This window comes from Electrona antarctica (assembly GCF_951216825.1).
Source record: "Electrona antarctica genome assembly, chromosome: 7".
Lineage (NCBI taxonomy): Eukaryota > Metazoa > Chordata > Actinopteri > Myctophiformes > Myctophidae > Electrona > Electrona antarctica.
Genome location: NC_136812.1, coordinates 34,579,663 through 34,605,255, shown reverse-complemented (window position 1 = coordinate 34,605,255; position 25,593 = coordinate 34,579,663). Strand labels below are relative to the sequence as shown.

General features: G+C 42.9%; 1 protein-coding gene across 1 annotated transcript; it reads right to left on the bottom strand.

The window, feature by feature from the left end:
• Nucleotides 1–371: 371 nt before the first annotated feature.
• Nucleotides 372–9,197, bottom strand: amotl2a (angiomotin like 2a). Its single transcript, XM_079505874.1, has 11 exons — nt 8,993–9,197; nt 7,325–8,150; nt 7,024–7,210; nt 6,238–6,382; nt 6,031–6,123; nt 4,193–4,488; nt 3,800–3,996; nt 3,588–3,689; nt 3,305–3,480; nt 2,770–2,946; nt 372–2,549 (listed from the first exon to the last, which is right to left on the bottom strand). Exons 2-11 carry the CDS (start codon nt 8,071–8,073, stop codon nt 2,464–2,466), a joined length of 2,208 nt encoding a protein of 735 aa, XP_079362000.1. The 5' UTR covers nt 8,074–8,150; nt 8,993–9,197; the 3' UTR covers nt 372–2,463.
• Nucleotides 9,198–25,593: the final 16,396 nt, after the last annotated feature.

The following is a 25,593-nucleotide window of genomic DNA, read 5'->3' as shown; positions in this document are numbered from 1 at the left end:
AGAGAGCTTCTTTGTTTCATCATTTCAACTAAGGAACATACTTAGCATTCGCCCCAGGTCTGGGGTTTATTTGGGGGGGGGGGGGGATAAATACTGCTTCCCCCCCAAATGCAGGTTGCTTGCCAACAGTAAAGCAGGTGGAGTTGTTTTTTCTCTGCAGAGTAAAGCACTTACTTATGGTGTCTTGCTGATCAGTAAGACACCATTAATGCTTTTCAGTAGACTCAAAGCGGCAGGCTGTACAAAGTTGTAATTGTATTCAAGTCAGAATGGTCCCACTACACAAAGACATGCACACACACACTCACACTCGCACTTTGGTTTGCATAATAGAGTGGTCATGGCAAGAATTACTAGAAAATCCAGACACATTTAGACATATATTAAGAATTTTAATCTATTAATGTGAAATGTTAAGGCATAATACAAAATGTTCCATTACAAAAAGTTCACAGCAACATCATAATGGGTCAACCAGCTAGAGCAAGGCATCTAAACAAAACCTTTTGTGTTCATATAACTTAATGCAAATAATTAATGCAAATCTTTGGCATCTCAAGAGAAAAACAAATACAAAATGTACAAATGGGAAAAAAGGTATAATATATTAACTTATCTCACTTCAAATAGCACTATGTAAACTCAGTCCAAATACTCACACGGGCACATCACAACACATTAAAAAGAAACTGAATCCAACACAATGCACTGACCAGCAAATGCATTGTGAGAAACTGAAATTCAAAATCTTAAAAGGGGAATACCAGTAAAAACATGCAATATTGTTAGGTTGTAGATCAATAACCTAGTCTGTGCTGTCAATATGATCGTGTAGCCTTTTCATTCATTACATCCTGGAGGAGGCCAACTCTATAGACATAGTTTTGAAAATACATAGTATACCAATTAACACCCTAAAAGTCGAACCAGGTGGCCACTGTCATTATAAAATACCTGACTGTGTAATATTGTATACTGAACGTTAGTGATATTCCCCTTTAAAGATCGGAAAAAGTACTATTCTGGATCCTGGTACATTCCAGTTAAATACAGACCTACTTGACACTTCTGCATTTACACAAAAGAGGGATTTACATTCAGCAGTGTCCACTGACTGCATTTTGACCGCAGATATGCGAGCTACTTGAGCAACACAGGCAGCAAGGGCCGGGGGGCGCCATGTAACACAGTATTTGTGACAACAAATAGAATGGCAAATGCAGGCTAGATTTAGTCGGCCAATTCCGTGTTACTCTCACAGATTTAGACACGCGTGGAAGAACCAGCTACCGTGGCGCGCAACAAATGAAGGAACCGCGTTCTGAATGCATGCCATTTTAACAAGGGGCGAAGGGTCAGACTCTAGATAGCCTTTTTCTTTAACGGGAGCATTCCTTCCGAGAGGAATGTGAGAAGATTAGCTCCAGCATGTCAGCAGAAGGGAACAGAACGCCGGGCAGTGGCCATCGAAGCACCCCCCCCAGGGCCCACACACACATTAACCCGGGATCTAGAAAATTAGACCCCTGCGAAACACGGTAAATCCTCAGCTCTTTTTTAAGCAAATGAGAGTACATGTTCCGCGGGGGCCGCAACGTCAAAGGAAGCTCTCAAATCATCTACCGAGCCGAGAGCAGGGGGCCCCAACTAGCTATTAAACAGAGAGAACCAACTGCGTCGTTTTCAGTTGGGGACTGCTGATGTTGGATTAATCAGTATTCACTCAAGCTCGCCGTTACAGAGAACAATCTTAAAACATGGCATGTAAACACGCAGGGCATGCCTCTGCTAATTCTACTAAGCACTCCCATTAGTTTATGAAGAGACAGTAATAGAGGGGGGCCTTTGGCAATTATAGAACGACCAAAGTAGCCTCGGCCACATTGTGTTTAAGATCCCGGGAATGTGAGTCATCTGTATAATGTTGTTATAAAAAAGGGGAAGTGCAGCTAGGCAGAAATGGGCGGCTAGAGTGGAGTCACCATTTTCTTCCTCTTTTGTCAAACGGGACAAAGGTTCACGTGGAGCAGCAGTTATAAATACAATATTTATAAATGAACACGTCATGCACAACATATATATTCTATATGCCTGATTCCATTTCCTATCATCTGCAATAATGCAGAAATGCCATAGGTACCTTGAAGACTTGAGAGAGAACATGGCCGTCAACATTAGGCACGGTTTGAGGTCTACAGAGATGATGGGGGGAAAGCTCAGCTCTCCTCCCCTACCTGTGACACATCCAGGATTTGTCTTTTCGAACAATACATTTAAGTCCATGTGAAAATGGCTGCACCACAACTCCCCAATGTCCATCTGTGGCTCTGTCTTGAAGACAACGTTTCCCTCCTGGTGGCGGCGTGTACAGAGGAAGGCCTTTAGAGTCTTAACCAGACTGTACAAGCCAACACTCGTAGTTCAGTTAAATGTTCAGTTAAATGCTCAGCGGGCCAGGCTTTTTCAAATAAGGATTTCAACCACATCTGCATCTGAGTGGGTGCGGTTCTTGAACGTGTTGAGCTGTGCCTTTGACTCCTCCAAGTTGTCTGTAGATAATAAGATAATAATGGCACATTAGGTGGTGGAATCATGCTTAAGTTAAAGTAAACAAACTTCTTTTGTGAACTTTAGTACTAAACCTAACCTTGTGTTACTAAATAGTCAGTTTACATCTTTGTTGCATATTAACAGAGAGCAAAGGACAGTACACCAAACTGGGTTCTTTATGCAGAATTTCACTAAAGCTTTATAAGACTGTGTACCCACCAGAGGTAGAGGCTTCAGAAGCTGCTATCATGGGGGAGTCTGACATGAGCTCAGCCCCCTCTGGTGGGAAGTCGCTCTGGGTGCTGGAGTCTCGGCTCAGGGCCTTGGGGAGGGAGCGGCGCTGGTAGGGGGGTGGCAAGGCAGCAGCAGCCGTCTGGTCATCCGAGAGGCTCTTCCCTACAAACGCAGACAAAAAGAGGATGCCGTTTAATTACCAGATCACACACTCACGCTCACACAAACATCTGCTCTGAGTGCCTCCCACGACTATTCTGGACCTGCTATTCCGGAGCGAGAGACGATATGGATTCCAGGTTTAAAAACATGCTCTCTATTTGAGGAGGGACACCCAAAGGGTCGTCTCCCACGTTTTTTTAGGAAGCGCACATTCTGACTGGCGACGCTACTCAGTCTGCCAGTTGTCATTTGACAGTTGTTAATAGCGCATGTCATTTTGAGATTCAACATTCTTCCAGGCTGAGGCAAGACGAACTGTGACCCCGACACACTCACACGTACACCCGTATGTGCTCACCTTTCCCCATGGCAGTGCAGTCCACTGGGCCGCTGGCGACCATGTTGATGGAAGGAAACGACCTGGCCAATCGAAGTCCCTGTTTCTCCAGTCTGCCTTGCTCCCACTGGGAACGCTGCTGGAGGACTTTGATCACGGCATCCTTCTCAAGGAGCTGTGCGTGCAGGACCCTGATCCTTAACACACAAATGGAATACGGCATGAGTATCAAATACACTCAAACAATCACATACCTGTATATATAGGGCATGGGTTAAGTGAGCAATGGGAGTGTTCTGCATACCTATTCTCCATCTCTTGGTGTCTGTGACCAGACAACGGCAGGTCATCGCTGAAGCTGCTGTTAGGCGAATGGCGGGGAGAGTGTTTGATGATGGTGGTGTCTCTGTTAGCGAAGAAGAGGATAATTAAATGAATGTAATCTCTATGAATGCACTGAAATTGTAATCCTCCTGTACTTTTTGCCATCCTTCATAATGTGTAGCAACAACGTACCTCTGGGCTGCGGCCGTGGCAGCGGCATCCATGGCAAACTGTCTCATGGTGCTCTCCTCCAGGTACTTCTGCTCCCACTTGGTGATGTCTGCCTCGAGGGCCAGGATTCGTTCTTCTCTCTCCCTCAGCTGCTGCTGCAGCGTGGCAGAGACCAGCTCGGAGGCTACAGGGCCGCCCACCTGGCTCTGGAACTGCCACTGTGGAGGTGAAAAAAGGCAGACATTAGTAGAGGAAGATGTTAAGAAAAAATGAAGAGCCATTTTATCTAAAAAGAAATGATGGTGTATTATGTTCTGTGTATCTGCACCACTAGCAAAACTAATTTATTTCACGGACCTCACACATGGCAATGTGTGAAGCCCTGAGATAACACATAACGGTCTGTGGTCCCACCTGTTGCGCCCGGAGGCTCTTGAGTTCCTGCTCGAGCCGCGTGCGCAGCCTCAGCTCGAGGGACTCCCTCTTCTCGCAGGCGGCCTGCAGTTGAGCCAGCGCGCTCTGCAGCCGCTCCACCTTCTCCACATATGCCCTCTTCCGATGCAGCTCCTCCTCCAGCTGCTGGTTGCGAGCCTGCGCAGAGCCCAGCGCCTGCTCCAGGACATCACGCTTCCGCAGCCACTCGTCGCCGGAGACGCGCAGGTGCTGGAGTTGCCTCTCCAAGCGTTCGCGATCCCGCTGCTGGTCCTCATCTGAGAGAGATAGAAAGAACTAGTTAGGTATATGCGGCTGTCTATGTGGCAAAGACATACATGCAAGTCTATGCAGTTGCCATTAAGGGGTCAATCGGTTGACAGGCGAATGCTCTGGGAACTTTGTTTTAAATGGAATGTCAACCATCAGGGGACATTTTGTGCAGCGCTGTGAGGCATTTAGCTAAAGGGCATTCCATTTGACCCTGTTCTAACCTGCAAATGAGCCACTGACTCAAGAAATACGTTTCAAGTTAAAAAACACAAAGAAGAGCCGTTCTTCAGATCTTGACACTTCGACTAATTTCATATCAAACCTAGTCCACGTCTAGAAGAAACAATTTACAGTGCAATAACACGTTAGTCGCCGGAGCCACTTAAGACAGCCAGCGATTACACAAGAGGGCTGCATGTCTGTGGAGGGAATGCAGACTTCCTCTTATCCACTTAAGCACACAGACGTAGCTTTGTACTGGGAAAAGCCTCAGAATGCCTCTAAGGGCATGAAGTAAACAAGCATTTTTTTAAGAAAGTGTAAGCATTCCATGAGGGGGGAAAGGAAATAATTTACACCTCTCGCACTTGTGTTGCATATGTCGCAATGTGTCTGCAGGAGCTGGGATTAGCACCATTGGGAAGGACACAAACACTAAACAATGTTTATGACCTTGTATCAAATAAAAATGCTGGAAAAGCAAGCAATCACGCTTCCACTAACACAATGTGAAACAAAACAAAACTACATATTCTCACAGATGGTTGGGGGGAGAAAACAACGCATCATACTTTTTCTAGTCATTAAGAAAGCCAACCTTCCAATGTGACTCAGACATTTAAAAACCGACCACCTCATTTTCAAGTAAATTCCGCTGTGATATGTAGTCACGCCATTAAGCAAAACATACTTATGTATCAGACTTGTGTCACAGTCATAGACCGGACAATAGGCCAGGAATTATTCACAACCGACTCGTGATGAGTCCAAACCCTGAGGTAAAGAAATGCCCAAACAAGGACAGCCAGCTATGTAGGGGTCATTTTGAGCTGGGAATGGATGCCCCAGAGCCTCCAGGCCTATTAGTTCCCCCTGAGGAGGGACGTCTGCAGCTATGAAAGTCTGGGCGAGGGGGCGGGGAGGGTGGGCTGGCATTCCCAGTGGCCGGAACAGCCTGAAATACCTAAAAAACATCCCTGGAATCCAGGCCGCATTTACGGCTGCTATGAAAAATGGCTGGCGTTTAAGTGCCAAGAGCAACTCCTCACATTGGAGGTAGAGGAATGAACGTCCCCCAGAGGCGGCCCCCGTCTGCCTCACAACAGAACAGACCACCTCAATGTGGCAGGAAATCCATCCCAGAAGAAACGTAATGTCACTGCCACTGGAACGTGTTTCACAATGCAGTGCAATTTGTCAAATCAAGCCCCGTAATTAGACCCTGAATTCTTTCTTAGATTTTTCTCTGCCTTATTCAAGAGGAAATAAAAGTAGACACTTTCCCTCTTGGGAAAAACAACACTCATGGAACTCATGGTTCTACTTACTTTGCTCAAGGAGTTTTGCAAACACATGACGTGTCTGATCTGTGGATTCAGCTTCCTTGGTCAATCTCTGTTTATTAGCCGTCTCAAGGCGATCTGTAAGTTACAAAGGCAAAATAATTAATGACGACCACAAACATTTAGTTGGATTGCAGTTTGTCACACGTGCAGATGCAGACAGCTGTCAACATGTATGTGGATGTAACGCACCTCTAAGGTCTCTGTTAAAGTCATGCAGCCTCTTAATCTCGGCCTCCAGTTTGTTCCTCATGGTCTTCTCTAAGGTTTCCCTCTTCGCAGAGCCTTTCATCAGAATCTCATAGGCTTCAGATATCCTCTGGATCTCTGACTCCAGCTGGGAGGAAAACGTGTAAAGAAACAAAATGTTAAGTGTTAAGTCATTATTGGGTGGGAAAGCACCCATGTGATACCAGATTGGTGGCTTTTAAACAGTATTCTGTAATAAACGAAGCAGATCGTTGGGATGTTTTAAAAAAAACCGTTGGCTCGCACGTTCGGGGCGCGTAAAAGCCCGCCAGCTAACGGCTCCTTTGACACCCTCTGAAAAGTGGGAATCAACATTCCTCAGCGGACACTTATGGGCCCCAGGTGTCAAGGCATTCATCTCGCTTCATGGCAACTTGCCAGTAGGCCGTCAACATACAAAGGGGAAGCAGGATGTGGTGGAAGGCATTCCTAACTCTGGAACGGTTCGTCCCATCTCACCGGTGTCATATGTGTGGTGTTGTCCAGACGCAATACATTAGGGCACAATGGCTTTAAAAGACAGGCTGATCTTATCGGGTCGCATTAGCATATTGAAAGTCCACAATTCTGTTTCACGGTCACACCTCAACGATTGCAGTGTCACCCCCCTCCCCATGTGTGCGTTATTCCTAAAACTACCAGATAGCTTATCACTCTGATTGGCAGCACTAGCAAACACCCCCAGTGTGACACTTTACTCCGCCACACACACCAGCCTCTCTTTCTCACCTTGTGTAGCCTGGCTGCTTTCTCTGCGTAGGCCTCCACTTCCTTCTTGAGCCTTGCGTTCTCCTGCATGAGCAGGTCCATCTGAAGTTGGTTGTGGTTGGGGGCCATGCCAGACAGCTCAGAGCCCGCAGGACTCATCGAGGGGTAGATGTTATTGTTAGCCACCTGATTATGAGTCGACACATACCTGATGAGAGGAGACAAGAAGAATGAGTTAAAAGAAAGAACACACACACACAGAGGTGATAACGACCCAGTGACAAACCCCGCTCCCTGTGATGTGGACTGGCGGCAGTGTTACCTGTGATGCGGCGAGTGGAAGGGGGGAGGGGGCTCTTTGTAGTAGTGCGATTGCTCCTGTGAGTGGCTCAGCATATATCCGGGGATTCGGACGCAGAAGGGGTACTCCGGGGGAGGGCCGCGTGGGTCGGTCCCATCCTGTCCATTATGAGCCAGTGCGGGGTCTGGAGTGTCACTGTAGAGCTGAGGGTAGCTGTGTGCGGAGCTCATGGATGGGCTCTCTACTATGGGGCCGTTCCGCTCCAGAGAGAGCCGCATGAGCCTCTCGCTGAGCGAGCGTGTATGCTCGCGCTTCATGTCCCACTGACCCTCACCCGAGCTCCCCATAATGTCCACACCAGGGTCGACTAGTCCCAGCTCAGCTCGCCCCTGCTGAGAGATCAGGTACTGGGAGTGAGCTTTGGCCTGCTCGTAGGTGGGTAGCTCCTCCCCGTGGAGCTGGTACAGGTGGCACACAGGGCTCTCTGAGTGGTGGCAGTCGCCCTGGTGCTCCTGGCCCTGGGGCTCCTGCCGCGTTGACATCTGAACGTACTGGCTTTCCTCCTGTGTGAGGCTCTCCAGGGAGGAACGCGGACTGCCCGCACTGCCGCCGCCGCCGCTGCTGCTGTTGCTACTGCCTCCACGCAGGGCCTGCTGCTGGATGGCGAGGAGAGTGCGTGTATCGGTCAGATTATTCCCGTAGCGTAGCTGCTCTTGGATGAGACGGTGCAGCACCGTGCCAGAAGATTCCTCAGAAGTTCTCATAATCATGCAGCGGGGAAATGAGTGGAGAGGGTGTCCGCGGGCGGTCGGTTGGATATCCAAGGGGAGAAAAAAATGGCACAGCGCTGTAGATGGAGAAGCAAATTATCTTGGTCAGTAACCAAAACCACAACATTACAATACCAAACAACCCACCCCTTAAAGTGTCTTCAAAGGTGTGCACATGTGTAAAATGTAGTCTACTAGCCAAGGAGTCTAAGATTTAGACTCTCCTAGGTGTATTTTATCAGAATCTCTAAAATATATCTAAGAGTCTAAATCTTAGGCTACTAGCCAAGATGACTTTGTGCTCCAGCGCAACAGTAACATCGCGTACATGTAGCCTACTCACTGGCAGTGCGTGAAGATTCCATTCCATTGCTTAATCACTAAGCATAACTTTCATCATAGTCATACACAATACAGACTGATTACTGGAATGTAGCCTACAGATAACTAAGACACACACACACACACACACACACACACACACACATCAATTATTTGATCACTCATTCTGTAAATGAATTTTATGAACTTTTATGCTTTTATTTGTAATACATTCTTCCCAAATTAAATTCCTTCTTTATCGTAATCTTCATGGATCATCATGGATGATTATGGTAGGATGTGTTGTAAACATACTGCTGTTTCTCGAGAATCTTACCCGTATTATGCTTAAAATATATGGACAGCTCAGCCACAGAGCTTACTTTAATATTGTAAATGTAAACATTAAAAGCGTGGTTGACTGTCATTGACCTTGTATATTCAATAACAACACTGTTCACATACAATCGCCCCAAAAAAAAGAGAAACCTGGAAACAATTCACACCGCGAAAATCACACTGCGCGGAATAGTCTGTTCATCTTTGATACAGAAACAGAAAAGAACAAAAGTGATCTGTGAAATCAATTTCAACTTACCAAATTATGTTTCCATTAGGGACGAACGAAGCAATCCCAAATTAAGTGTACTTAATTTGAAGCTTGTGTACCAAAAACTATCCGTTCCTTCTGTGCCTTGTGTTAAGCGCGCAGTCAGCAGCGTTGTGACCGTGGTGTGCTGTGTGCGTGTGCGCACTGAAGCTCTGTGTGAGCAGACTGAAGCACGACGCAGGCAGAGCAGCGCACTAATAAATAACTGAGGGCTGATTGTTCGCTGGGGCTGGTATGTGAGGAATGCAAAGGCTCCAAGTCCCTCTGGGATCAAAAGCAGAACCACGGAGCACACAGGGAAAAAAAGGGGGCAGGGCATCCACTAGGACTGGATTCACGACTCAGAACAGCAGCTCGCCATCTCAGCTGGTTGTCTCTCTCTGTCATGTAAAACAAGCAAGATGCCTGCATGCATGGCTTTAACTACTTAAGTCTTAAGCCCTTTTAAAATGTAAAAATATATATATTAAAAATAAAAGATCTAGTACCAGGCCACCGTTGTGGATGTGTTTATTTTATTGTTTTACCACCTAGGCTATAACAGGGAACTATATCATTCACCATTGTCGTAGTTATTCAATTAGAACGATTTTTATATATTTATAGATATTATGCTTGGGGTGGATGGCCCATTAAAGTGGTTAATTTGCTTTATTGGATTCTGAAATTGAGATATGGCTTCTCTGCCATTCTTTGATTGATTATGAATGATTTATTAAGAGTTTGCAGAATTACAGTACATTCAAGTACAACTCAATACAAAAAAACTGTTAACTGTGAGTGGACGACACCATAAACCATTACACTTGTTTACAATAGGGCCCACCATTTTCAATTCATCAAAACATTTAGAGACGTATGAATATACACTATATAGTCAAAACAGGAAATCATCATAGAGGAGGTAAATTGCATTAAACAGTGCTTCCCGGGTGCCAGTGAGGGGGAAAAGGGGTGGGTGGAGGATTCAGATTTTACGGGGGCCAGTTTCGAATTGCAGCCATTCGTAGGTGCCCTTTGAGAGCAGTTTTGAAGGAGTCAAGGGATTTGCATGTCTTAATGACTGTTGGTAGGGCGTTCCACAATTTGGTGGCATAGGAGCGAAATTAATTTAGTCCCTTGTTTGTGCCGAATCTGGGTTGAACATGGTGTTGTGGGTGTGGACTTCATTGACATTAAGGAAGTATTTAGACAGGTAGCCTACATGGATATCATGTAGCAAATCTTGTGGACCAGACCCATTGCAAGATGCTGTTCTCTGTCGTCAACCCTAAGCCATTCCAGCCTGTCAAAGTGGGGGGTGTTCATAGACATAGTGAGGTGGGTTCATAGACATAGATAAACTTGCACACAACTACACGATTCAAGTACACTGACGGTACAGTGTACACACGCTTTCTCTCTCTCCCTCTGAAAAAAGTTATAATCTTTAAATGATATATTATGATGCAATATAGCATATTGCAATTTGCACATGTTATGGCCATGTTATGATTTGTAGGCCCTTCAGCAAGAGGGCAGAGATGTTATCACTGGGGAACCATAAAGTAGGTTCCTCTTTGCTTTATCTTACCATACACCGCCACATTGCATGTTCTCATTATTAGGCAATGCGTGCTCACATTAGCCTGGAATAAGTTATATTATAGCCTATACCAGGGTTGCCCAAAAGGTAGATTGTGATCTACCAGTAGAGCACTAAGGTTGTGCCGGTAGACCACATGAGATGGCCTAAAAAATATGTAATTTAAGACACTGACTTCAAAAGGAAGTCAGTGTCTCAAACCCACAATGAGGTTTCTAGAGGGTATTACAAAGTAATTATACAAAACCCTACCAATTCCATTTTCCCCCTCTATAATATTTTTGGTGAGTCGATCTTGTTGACCTGGTCATTTTGAAAGTAGCTCTCAAATCAAAAAAGTGTGGGCACCGTCTGCTGGCCTATACTATTCCAGGTGATCAACAGAATGTTCTCCTTAAACTGAAGCATGGATAAATGATTATTCCTGGAGAAGCCCCATTGTTTGCATGTGCCTGGTAAATGTTTAAGCCACGGCCCGTGCCACTTTAATTGCGGAGTGTGTGTGTGTGTGTGTGTGTGTGTGTGTGTGTGTGTGTGTGTGCGCGCGCGCGCGCGTGCATGTGTGTTTTGTGCAGTCTGTGGACATGGAGGGAGAGAGGCGGGTGAGAGGCACGCTGCCTGCCAGCTGTCCGTGGACTGCAATCCCCCCTTCCCCTCCTTAATGAGGGCTGTGAGGGGCTGCATTGTTCTCCCGTGCAGCAGACACGACGGGGACAGCCCTGCCATCTGCTGTCCTTTCCCCTCCACCAGCACCAGCAGCAGCAGCAGCAGCAGAACTGCACTGCATTCTTCCTGCACATGCATGTGTATACGTCGCTGTCGGGTGGAAGCCTTGTATGTCAAAAATGCTTACTTTTCAGGAGGAAAAAGCAGCTGTGTTGAGTGTTCCAATAGATCCAAAATAGGGCTGCACGATATGGACAAAATTTCATATATTATCTGTATTCATGCCAAATATTGCAATATCGATACGATATACGATATTACCGTTAACATTTCATATTCAATATTTTAAGTGTTGCAACATTGAAAACTAAACATTATTCAAAAAGCTGCATAATAACAAGTCAATATAGAGCGCCGAAGTCCTGCAGTCACTCGCTCATCCCCTGGTTCCAAGGGGTTCATGGAGAATAACATGGGGTCATCTTAAAATCGTTTCAAATAAGCATTGTGGTCCAAAAATAAACAAGCTGTCTCTGCGTTATTGTCAGGGAGGTGTCTCTGTATCGTTTGCGTCAGTCACTCATATACAGTCTGTTTCTAGCGAAAATGTAACTAATTCAGTAGCAGTAACATTAGCGTTTTCTCTCAGTCAGTTGATTCTTCATATCCATATGAGTGAAACGGCCTGGATGACATGTTTATTTTTCAAACACAGTTCTTATATGAGGTGATCTAAAAACCCCTAGGGGATTACAATGCAATTTAAAAGTACATGAACCCGTGGATTTGCGCCCTCTACCGATGTTGACGTCAGACTTCGGTGCTCCTCTATCACTCTTCATTTGAAATGCTACTGGGTTCTCACATTTATTTGATATTATAAGTGTAACGACAATGAAAACTAGCATGGATGGGATGTAGCTGGCTTCATAAGTGGATGATGTAGACGATATATCAATATATCGATGATATATTGATATATCGATATATCGCGATACCATTGCCTTTTTGCGATACCAATATTGCACATGTTCATACCTCGATAACGATACGATATATTGTGCAGCCTTAATGCAAAGTAGTTAGTCACAAGCCCTTTTTAATACTTCAATTTCACTTGAATTATTGTTATTTTTTTGCTATTTTTGTAACTTTTTAGTATGACAGAGTAGGGCTTAGTTTACGAAAAAAAAAACATAAAAAGTTTAAATATGGAGATACAAGGTTTCTGCATGTCAGCAACGCTGCATAAGAGGAGACCCTGGGATCAAGCTCAGCTGGCGAATGGCTGGTGCGTTGGGGGGGGGGGGGGGGTGGTGATTTGACTAAATGCATGAATCTCTCACTTGACCTTGTTTGGCTATGAAAAGGGTCGTTCCGAGGTGATGGTGGAGCTGTCTACAAACAACAAGTCCCCACTTGTTCCCCGTTCCAACCAGCCAGATGTATAGGTTACTTAATCTCTTAACATCTCTTTTAGGCAAATGCAACCACCTGCCTATTTGCATGGCAGGTGAAGTCCAACAGCTGCAAACAGAAATTTTGATTGCTGCGACATCTGATAGGATCATACAGCAGTGCAGACCTTGGCTTTGCTTTGGTGTGATTCATCTGAATCAACTGGGTAAACTGAGGTCGGTAACACTTTGACATTATGCTGCCACGCTGTTTACCTATAGTATTATAATGTATAGGATTGTGTGATATAAAGTCATCTATAGTTACAGTGTACATTTGTTGTATTCATGGAATTCACCAAACCGGCATGGATACACTTCAGAATCTTGAGTCACACTTTAAAAGTTTAGTTAGTTAGTTTTAAATTAACCCTCAGATTTGTATTGTGTAAGTACTAAGTAGTACCTGTCCTGTATACTTCCTTTTCTAATCAAGAAGATAAGGTATTGTAGTCACATACTGTAAACATCACGTCATGTCCCTAATTTGGGTATAATGGGCATACATTCAACTAAAATAGGCAAACATTCAGTGAAAATAGAATTGATTGATTGATTAATTGAAATATTTATTAACAGTTTGCAGAATTACAGTACATTTCAAGCACAAACTCAATACAAAGACTGTTAACTGTGAGTGGACGACCCAATTAAGCATTACACTTGTTTACAAGAGGGTCCACCATGTTCAATTCATCAAAACATTTAGAGACGTACAGATAGACACTACTATATAGTCAAAGAACAGAACAGGAATTCATCATAAAGGAGGTAAAAAGGGAAAAGAAACATATACAGTGAGGGGAAAAAGGGTGGGACGGGGGATTCAGATTTTGCCAGTTTCGAATTGCAGCCGTCCGTAGGTGCCCTTTGAGAGCGGTTTAATGTCCAAGATCGTGAGCTTGTAGATTGGCTATTTTCAACAAAGAGATCAGCAAAGACCCCTGGGGGACCCAATCAATGAAGTATATAGGGTTTAAGTGGTTACAAAGGTGCTGGATTGAAACAACATTAAGGATTAAAAAGTACAGAAACCCACACACATTCTTAGCATAAACAGACAATATTTCATCAGGTCTAATGGCACCATTATGCGAAAGCGTGCTGGGTTTTGTACATTTTCTATTCACATTTAAAACATCGTTGACTGACACAAACAGACGCTTGTTTTGTATTTGCCAGCTTGCCAGCCGGATAATGACGGGTATGAACCATGATGTGCCAGCAGGATAATGTTGAGCACATGGGAGATGACATCTGCTGTGTGCCCATCAAACACTAAACACTAAATACACACAGACATGTGTAGATGTCATGCATCATGTAGCCACATCAACACATGAGACACATTGCTGCGCTAGTGTTATTGTAGTTGGTACACTGTAAAATGTGTTCATAAGAGTGCAGATGTAACCAAATGTACACTCTGAGTTACAAATGGATAAATTAACAATAACATTGAGAGAATTTTACAGTGCAAGGAAGGAAACAAGCCAGGCATACTCTGCATTGCATTTATTCCAAAATGAGAGGACTCATCATTCTGTTTATTTCCTCAAGAAGGTATAAACTAAAATAAAGTTTGTGGGGTTGCCTTCCAATGTCTAAACTATTTAGAATTTGACTTCTGAAGAATAATTTAATTACATTTAATTCGTTCACAATAGGAGTTCAAATCAACTACGAGCTGGACTGTTCTGGATCCCATGAATAGGTATGATACCAGGCCCATTAAAACATATGTGATGACATTAATGAATACCTTGTAGCCTTGGGCCCTGAGAATTATCATCACTTTTCACTGCTTTATGGCAGCCACGGCTGGGGACCCATTGTCATCACTGGCATTCACTGCTCACTTGTTTACAAAGCATTATGGGCTCAAATGAATGCTCTCTGCACTGGTTGGTGTGGACCGTCCTGAAGGATAAACTTGGGAAATATTATGACTTACTCTTTGTTATTATTGCGTGTATATAGTTGTTGTTAACTATGGAATCGCGCATTTCACGTCAGTTTGTGTGTCGGCACGTGACATCACATGACATCATCAGGGATGGAGCACGTGACATCACGTGACATCATCAGGGATGGAAATCCATCATCAATATTAAGCCCATACTGTATATGGAGATCACTGATGTCATCAATATTGGCCAGCAACTCTACATCTGACCTCAAACCTCAAAGCCTTAGATCTCCATATATGGAGCTGACCTGTTCTGACATTCCATATGTTGATCCTTCCCCATCCATCCTTCCTCTTCGATGTCTCCCTTTTGACTGATAGCTGTCCATTTAAACTCTAGACGGGCCTGCCCAAAAGTTATTACCGGCAGTCGGCGAAAACTAGAGTACTCAACAGGCCCGAAAATGAAGATCTTACCCCCCATTCCAAAGCACCAGCGCTCGCCCAGCAGTCTAGGATATGTTGATCTGACTCCCATTCCAAAGCGCCAGCGCTCGCCCAGCAGTCTGCTGTCACCCAGAGGGATGCGTGCATGCGACCTCGCTTCTCGCCCTCAGGCGTCTTATTGGTTTTATAGATGAGACAGACGGTGGCATTAAACAGAAACAGACAGTACAGCCAAGCAGCAGGATGAGTCACTATGACAGTCCAGTTTAAAAGCCAACAGATATGGCAGAGTGTTCCAGGGTGGATAACAACCCACAAGGATTAGAGTGCTCAAGGACAGAAACCGCCAATAGTTGTTTAAACCGAGTGCTTTGTCAAATGCACAATGCTAATGCACAGCTAAACGGACTGGGGTGCACAGTCCGTACATTTTGTACATTTCCAGTGTTTAATGAACATGAACACTAAGGTTGTTGCTGTGTATGTGTGATGTAGTCTTTGGGCCCTATCTTACCCCTTATGCCTAGTGTTACGAGTCAGACTGTTGTCTCCGACATTTTTCGAATGCTTCCGTCTATATAGCATTCGGAGATTGTGGAATAGTTGTCTGGCTACTCAAGACTACCTTACGCCTAAACTTATTAGCCATGCTTTACCATTTTGAAAAACCTTTTCCCCCAAGTTATTTAAAAATCTACTGGCTCACAGCGCGTCGTGTTGTGAACTTGTTGATTGGCTATTTTCTGCAAATACATTTGGGGTAGAGGCCTGGGGAAAAAGGAGGGGGTTGTGTACATTTGCAAGTGGTGAAGATCAGGAATTTCACACAACTAACCTAAAGTGTTCAGTCACACCTTGTGGTATGAAACACACCTTTTACCATCCACGCATATTCAAGCTCAGTGGTTCTCAAAGTGGAGTTCGGGTTCCCGCAGGCCAGGGGTACTTGAGGGGGTTCCAGGGGGTCCCCAGAAAAATGAGTTAATATAGCATTACAATCAGTTTAACCGCTGCAACTGAAATTTGTCAATTATTTCAGCTAAATATCCGATCTACGAGTTCATAACGTGTCACTTCACAATGTGCTGAATGTGTATTTCTCAAACATTTTGTAAAATCTTACATTTTGAATTATTAATCACTAAAGAAAACGGTTTATCAGATGCTAGTGACTAGTGAGTGACTTTGCCACTGACATTGAACCAGGAAACCATAGACTATGTGGAGATTAATTTGATGTGTATGTATTGTTTAGCTTGTTGTATAAGAACTAAAACAACTTGATATAACAGTTTTCCTCCCTTTTAACCTTCAAGTGTGTCCGGATCTCTGCTTTGTTCTATAGATGTGTTATCCTGATTGATCCCAGGAGCACCTTTTTACTATTGTTACATTTTGTATACCTGCACACCCCCTGAGCAGCTGGTTGCTTCCTTGCCTCTAACTTGATATAACTACAATTTTTAACAACCTGCTCAGGGACTACAGATGAAAAGGACCTCTTTGCTAACTGTGGCTCATTTACATTGGTGTGAACTGAAAACTGAAATGTTGATTCATGTTCATTGTCCCTGGTAAATAAATAAACTTGACCACATGAACCCTAGCTTTTTAAGTCATAATAGGCAAACCTTCAGCAAATAACATGATACTACTAGCTTAAAAGAAATCACACCCGTGTGAAGTGAGGGGCGCTCTTGTCGTCGTACATAATCCAATAAAAAATGAATATACTTCTTCATGAATTAATGTATCAACTCTTAACCATGATACAATGTTTAAAAAAACGAATCTTTTCACCATGATCATGTAAGATGACAACTGAATTTATGTGATAAGCCCCAAGCTGAATTAAAACAGTTGCACTGTGTTTAGAAAAGCTGATTTGCTCGTCCACATATGACATACATTTTCCTTTCATTGTCAATGGCAAATGTGACATGAGTTCAGGACAAAAAGCTGTATATAGGAGGGGCTAGCGCCACTCAAAAAAATATGAGGTAGGTCCCTGCATGGTCCATGGCTGACCAAATACATATTAAGTCCTTGACATGAAAATGTTTGAGAAAGGTATCAGAAGAGAACCTGTGAGACGATGACCATGCAGGCCACTTGAACCTGCTAATGGGCATTGGGCCTGGCTGCCTGGGACAACACAATGCAGTCTGTGGTCCGGTGGGGGCAGCGCTGAGGTTATGGGAGGTGGGACAAGCCCAGCGCTCCAGCTCAAACCCTTTTGTTTTCCTGCAAAGGAGGAAATGGCCACATTCCTCACATTACCATGTCCATGGGGTCTGATTGAGCCTCCCCCTCTGCTGTTACTGGGGGGAGATTGGGGGGGTCACTGACATTCACTTTAATGGGGCTTTCTCTAATGAATAATCCCTGTGCATGCCTGTCCTAATTCATAAGCACAACTTTTCTATGTAGACAATAGCTCTGGGTGAAGTGTTTAAATAGATACAGTGCCTGATAAAGCAGTTGCATAAAAGACCTACTTAGGTCTGAAGTGTGTTGATTTGAGAGTCTTGCAGTTTTACCTAAAGCGGTGTACTTCGGCACTTTATACTTCTACTCCACTACATCTCAGAAGCAAACAGTGTTATTTTTACCCCACTACAATTATTTGACAGCTCTACCTTGTATTAAGATTATTATTTCAAAATGTACATCTAAGCTCTATTTTGCACTTTGCCTATTAGAAAATAGCGATATGACCAGTTGCAAGCTTGTATATTTTCTATTGTTACTGTACTCAGCAAGCCAAATAACGTTATGATGATGTCCTCCGACTCCTCCGGTGACGTTCAGGACTAGGCCAGATCCCAGCCCATATGGGCATGATCTTTACGTCATTTCCAGGACGTCTTCACCAGTTGAAATAATATAGCTTATTCTGGGCCAGATCTGGCTAGTGATATGACTTAAATTGATCTGGCCTCGATCAGACTCTCTCTGATTCATCCAGTGACGTCCGTCTTAGTGGGCAGAATTTATGTTGGCCAGGTTTTAAGCAATTTCCCATTCACTTGTCCGCACGAGCACACACAAATACATTTTAAATCAACTAACTGTAAATTGGTTTTGGTGAATACATGTTTGAATATTAGATGAATATTCTAAGTTTACAAGTTAATAGCCCTAGAATGTCTGTGGTCTACATACATTTTATGTATTCCAAATACAGTCATAGATCGGTCACATTTTAATGCACTTGTCCGGAAAGATTTATTACTTGTCCCAGACAACAGGACAAGCCTTAAATGTCAAGCCCTGTTCGTTGAAATCAGGTGATATTCTGGGCCAGATCTGACTAGTCTTGGTTTGACTTGATCTAGCCCCAATTGAGATGTCACTAATTCGTCCAGGTCCTGACCCTGCTTGCTGGGTAATAATGTTGAAGAAAATACTGTTGTACTTTTTACTCAGGTACATTTTAGTACAGCGGTGTTTACTTGATAAATTGTGGTACTGCTACTTTTACTTCAAGTAAAACAAAACATCAGTACTTCTTCCACCACTTATCTAAAATAATAAAAGGTTAAAGATTGTATGATCAAGTATTTATTACCCCATTACCCCACCAAACATCAAAACACTCCTTCAGCAGAGGAGCGTGTGTCCTGTTGTTACTCTCTGAAGAAAAACTCTGGGCAAACACCAGTAGCCGTCCTTTACGGCTGTGAAACAGTATTTACACACACTGTTTGAGTCGTTGCAGCTCAACTGAGAAACTGTCTCTAGCACCTGTCGACACAACAAATTCCACACCTAACTATAAAGAGTAAACAAGTCATACTAAAGCAACTGTCTGTCTGTCTGCCTGCCTGTCTGTCTATTCCTGGTGAGGATTCGGTTTACAGAAAAGGCAAGGGCACATGTTCTCTTCACTGCCGTATACATTGTGTGTACTTTGACTCATTTTAAAAGTTTTCCCATTCTATCACCGATATGTACTGGGTTGTTTCAACAGTAATGCAAAAGCACTGTATTTGCATTTAGCCAGTGTGGCCAGCGCTGGCAAACAGTGTGATCCTGAGTCTGTCAGCCCTCAAGCGCTGCCAGGGGCCAGAGAGTAAGTGCTGTGCTGATAGCCATCTATGCAGCAATATTACTAGGCCTCCTTCTGTCTAATTTGCCTAACCAAATCCATCTTTGTCAGTTAAGTACTAGGTGAAGATCCTTTGTCAATAGGCAACCCTCCCCCATAACTGTTCTATTTGCCTTTCATTTTAAACATCTTTGCATTTGACTAAGCCAGGTGACAAGTAGGGGTGAAAAGTTAGGAATGTTCCGAGGAGCCAAAGATGTCATTGGTTTATCATTTTTATTGCTCTATAAATATTGTTCGTCCGATGTAATTTCTTGTCACAGGGCCTGGAATTTTAAGGGGCATCCAGGGCCCTGTCTGTCTCACTATCATTACGGCTACACGATACATTTCATTGCTGGCTAAAGATAGCTCCAGGTAACATGTATAATTAAGGGTGTCAATGCACACCATTTCATGAGGCCCTACCTATACGCATGTGTGATGTGTGTTCTTTGAAACTTAATTGAGCCCTAAATGTCTCACTGACAGCAGTCTTCAAACGCAGGTTACAATTTTCTCTCCTGCTGGACAAAAAAACAATAGAAGCTCCGGGGCCAGCCTGCACATCATGTCCAGATACGAGAACAAAGACTCTCTCTGTTGAGGAGGTGAGGACGATACTGAGGTCTCTCTATGGTCAACAGAACAGAATTTCCATGAAAAAGTATGCAATTATTCACCTTTTCCATGATGTTACATTTTGGAAAATTAGTCTGGCCTGTTGTATATATACGATTTCAACACAGCAGAGGAAACCCACAATGTCCCTGTTCTATGTTTTATCTACATTCAATGAAAAATCACACTTGTGTGAAGTGAGGGGCGCTCTCTCACAATCCATGCTCAGCCAATCAAATCATCACTACGGGGTACACACATTGCTCAGCCAATCAAATCATCACTATGGGGTACACAGACACACAAAGCTGGGCATAGGAGGGGGTAATTTGAGATTATTTGATTGGCTGAGCACAGAATGTGATGCATGCCCTATCTATGCCCAGCTTTGTGTGTACCAAATTTGAGATGATTTGATTGACAGAATGTAATGTATGATGATGTATGATGATAAGAGTGCCCTTCAATAACTTCACAGTTAACATAAGTGTGATTTTTGCCTCCTATGTCTAGCTTTTACTGTATGTGCTAACACAAACTTTGTCCTACACAAACATTAAATGCCATTCACAATGAATGGACAATGTTGAGTGTTTTTGTAAACACAAACATTGCGAAACACAAACATTGAAGACGACGCAAATTCTGATTGGCCGGAATGAGATGATGTATTATGATGTACGATGATAAGATTGCCCCTCACTTCACACAGGTGTGATTTTTTGATAAATAAATTTGGACAAAAAGAGGTGACCAAGTATATAGTTCCATGGGGGGCGCCAGTCAACAAAGTAATAGAGTTCAAGTGGTTAAAATACAATACGTAATTTTAGCACTACAAATGTTTGTGGTGCAACACACACAGACACACACAGACACACACACCGGTGCAGCTCCTCGTGTTGTGATTCACTAACCTCTGAGCCGCTGTGTGATCCGGTCTAGACCGGATGGTAAAATCTATGGTCCCACTGTTTGTTTTTAGTCTCGCCAGTTGGAATTAAATGTGGATATGCCAAACAAATTATTCCAAGACGTACTTGAAGAAACATGTCAGATTTATACGCCGGCCGCATCAATGCTTTTATTGGGTAGGCCCTAAAATTACGATGCCCTTGATCACTGAGAGTTTTGGGTACTTCTGATTCCGGTTTGTGGTTTCCTGCCTGATGACTACAAATCAGTGACTACAACATGTTACCCTCTCCTCCCAACCGGAACATAAACCTGAAAAGGAATGCTTCCCAGGCTAGTGATTCACAGAGAGAAGCGAATCAATGAGTAAACAACACGCTAACACTGTTAGCACCAAGAGCTGACAGCCCGTAGCTTAGCCCACTAGCCTAGTGTACCCGGGACTGGCCACTGGTTGGGACTGTGAGTACACCCGGGCTTTGAGTTTACATAAAAAGCTAATAAACGGCTTACATTTTGGGGAAGTGAAAGACAGGCGTCGTGGTTGTGTGCATATGCCTGTGTGCAAGAAGCCACTGAGGAGAACCGTGTGGAACAGACAGGTTTTGATGACAGTGTTTTCTGTGACAGAGACTTCCTTATTTAATAGTAGGATATAATTCACTACATTAAAATAAAACGCATCCAAAAGTATTGTGGGAAGTGGATCCGGTGTTGTTTGGCAGCAAATTTCTGTTTTAGTTTTAGTCATAGTCTCTTGAATAGTTTCCATTTAGTTTTAGTCACATTTTAGTCACCCGGAATGTTTTAGTGTTAGTCTAGTTTTAGTCGACTAAATGTCATAAGATTTTAGTCGACTAAATCTACAGTTGATTTAGTCAACTAAAATGTATTTTGGTGGGCGTTGATGCCATCGTAATGACTGTTTTTACACTTGCTGAAAATAGTCCACTAGTCCCTATAGCATTTTAGTCTAGTTTTTATCTGTTGACGAAATTGTCAATATATTTAGTCTTAGTTTTAGTCACCATAGCTTAGTTTTCATTTAGTTTCCATTTCGTTTTTGTCATTTTTCGTCTTAGTTTTAGTCGACAAAAACAACACTGAGTGGAACAAACCACTTTAACCACTTTGCATTAAATAGAACAAACTTAAGTACAAATTGAAATGTGAGCTGTGTCCATGCTTATCCAGATAACATCAGCTGAGGGGTTGATGTCAGTGTTTCAGGAAGTATTTCAAGGTGCCATGCTTCGTATTGCCATTTCAGCACTTCAAGCAACGTTTGTTTGGCCCAAAGAGATTAATCTTTTGTGAAAAAATACAACTCTGACATTCCTGATGGCTGATGCCTAATGTTTGTTTATTTTTATTTTCACAAAGTCCAAACCAATGTTTTGGAAATAGAAGTGACATAAACAAAGTTTCTGCATATTTAACACTAAAGTAAGACGAGACATCTTTCCTCACTGTAAGCCTGACTTGATCTCAAAGCCTTCTTTTGGGTATTAATGATTTATTCAGTTGTATTTATCTATTTCTTTTAATTTACGTATGTTATATTAACAACAAAGAAACACCAAGAAGTGTATGCAATACAAACTCAAAGACCAAACAAGCACAATGCAAACATGAAAAATAAAGTGAATTGATAATTCCATTCAATGGTTAACACTATAATGCCATATCTCTTAGCTAGCATTTTCGTTCTTGGGGGTACATATTAATTAAGCTCCTACATGTTATACCATCTCTAAACTATCAGAAATACTGCCCAACCATGTTATCGACAGAAGAGGTTGGTGATTGTTGATTGAATTTGTGATGGATTCAGTGAATAGATAGTAGTAAATATAATATAATAGATAGTAAATGGGGCAGCAAGTTGAAAGCTTCAGGCTATGATGGCAGATGTTTTGTGTAAACAATAGGCAGCAGGCACAGCATATATCTCCTGCCCTCGAGCCCCTCGGTGGCCGGTGCACCTGTCACCAACACACACCCATAACCCATATAGAGATATGCACTTTCACCGTCATAGCAAGTGCATTGTATACATATAACAAAGCACACTGTACAGTTCACAATGACACAGATATGGATCAACAGAGATAGACAACCATCGCAGACAGGGAGAGAGACAAGCACTTAATTAAATTCAAGTATAATATTTACATGGAGTAACCACTTTAGTCCTATTTTTAAACTTCAGATATTCCAAAAATAGCCAAGCCAATGCACAAGCTCACAACACAGCACATAGAAACTGGTCATAAAACTTTTAGATCTGCTATCTTCTAAACATTTTGCCCAAAATAGAGAGGCCAGGATGAAAGCGGTTAAATTAAATGCCTTGTGCTCAAAAGTGTAATATTATATTATAATCTTCCACTTGTCCACACAGATTAGGCCACCCACCACCTGCTTCCCTAAAAGAGTACACACACATTACAGCTATCTTCCCTTTCTCCAGACTCAATTCTAAAAGCCATTATGTTGAAGAGCAGGTGGGAGAACCATTTAATGTGACATCAGCTGCGCTCGAGTCGCAGTTTTGAGAAAATGGCTCAGAAAGGAATTCCACTGAACAGGCCGAGCTTTGTGCTTCAATACGAAAACATGGCCCTTTTAAAAGTCGTCATGCCAAAACCATTTTGGCTGGACCCAAAATGAGGTATAGTCAACACAAGACTGAACAATGAAGCTCAGGTTACACGCATGCTGGTGTGCGCACATGCACATGCCATAGAGGCTATAACCTGCCCCCACACAGCCCACCCCATGCAGGGGAGCGGAGTGGGCTACGTGGATGGAAGCAGATGGCTGTGTAAGCCATCACTTCCAGGCCAGATAAAGATGTCTCCTAGGGCCATGCTCCCTGGAAGCAGCACCCCCTTGCCCAATCTGTTCATCAGCCATTGAAAGAAGATGGATGCCTGTGTGCTTAAAGCCTAGAAACGGCACACTCCCATAACAGAGCAGGTGGTGGACCTATGGGAGCAGGCCAAATACCTCACTAGTCCTGCTACTGGAATGCAAGGGTTAAACACAAAAGATTTCTGTTCTTAAAAAAAAAAAAAAAGAGGGAGAGAATGGCATTAAGGCTAACAATAAAGCACAAAGGATTTGAGGTAAACACATTTGTTTTAATATGCGCACAAATGTCTTGTCGCTTTGGCTGAGTTTATAACAGGCTCTAACAGAATCACAGGCTAGTTTAACAAGAATATGAATTATGAATCTAGTGTACTGTATGTAACGCAATACATTTTATATCTGCTGTTGTCATCCAACCCAAATAAAGAACAAAAGCTGTGCTCATACTTAAGCTTTTATAAAGAGAATTTTCTGATGAATCAGCATACTGTACAGCAGGGGTGCCCAAAAGGTAGATCGTGATCTACCAGTAGATCACACAGGCTGTGCAGGTAGACCACATGACATGCCCCTAAAATATATCATTTAAATAAATAAATAAACTATTTTTGGCATCTGCCACTTGAACTAAGGTGACTCACTTGATTGATTTACATCAAAAAGGGCAGCTCAAAACCACAATGCAATATTGTTTTTCCAACAACAGTATTACAAACTTATATACAAAACCAAATTCTACCAATTCCATTTCCTCCACTATTTCCCATTCCAAATGCATTTGTGTAATATGTAACTATATTTTCAGCAATGAGATAATATATATTTTTGGTGTGTACTACTGGGTAGATCTGGTTGAGCTGGTCATTTTGAAAGTAGCTCTCAAGTATAAATAGTGTGGGCACCCCTGCTGTAAAGTGTAAACACTGTCTTGTTTGTGTATGTCAGCAAGTTTAATCTTGATTGGTGAATTCCGATCATTGCTGGCCCACATAACCTACCTGACCTGATGGAGACCTGTGCGCTGAGGAGCACTTTTTCTAGTTTTAGATGCGTTTGTCGCAAAAACATTTACTCAGTATTGTAGCACTTTGAGATTTGTTTCAAATGTAAAGTGCAATATAAATACAATGTATTATTATTATTTCTTATTAAGGTCGAGTGAGTCACAAATACATTTAACAAAGGTAAAGTATAAAGGAATGGCTTTTAAGGATGTTGTCAGATATTATTAATACCACATGCATTAGCAATATTTAAAAAAAAAAAAGTCTGATCCCCATCCCTGATAAATTCATCTTGAATTCCAACATCTGTGTGAAATATGTTTTGAAGGCTCTATTATGAGGTCCTTGTATCTTGTGGCATTTGATTGTAATGTATTTAGTCTGTGGTTGACTATGAACCCTAGCATCTTTTCACGTTTGGCAAAAATAGGCACTCAACAAGCTCATAACGCGTTGCAGTGGGATGAAAGATTATAGATGGTCTATTTTTGGTGAAGAGATATGGTGTAAAGAGGGGAATAAAGATGGGGACAAATATAGGCCCCTGGGGGACCCCGGTCAAAATGTGCCTCAGTGGAGCCCAAAGGAAAATTAGACAAAGTAGACAAAATATTCTCCATTCTGTTCTGTTCTTGGTGAAAATGAAGTGTGGTGTAGTGGTAATGGTTACAATGGAGCCAGGAGTTTGTAAAAGCGTGGCCCTGACACAGTTTCCCCTGTCTACCCCCACCTCTGTTCCCAATGTCTGACTTTGTGTTTCTGGCAATTTGCTCCCATTGTGCAGCACTTCCTGATAGGAGGTACTCTGGAAGACTGGGCTCAGTCAACTGCAAAGGAATGTCACATTCCTTTCTAAAATTACGGATGTGTCTTTGGATTTCTGAGGCCAATTCCTGCCATTTTGACTGTCGTGTCTGAAGAGAGCGTTTCCGGCCAGGCATTCAAGAGCATATATCCTACTCTTTATTTGGGATTGGCTACACTGGTTGCATCATGTACATTACCACTTAGCACTATA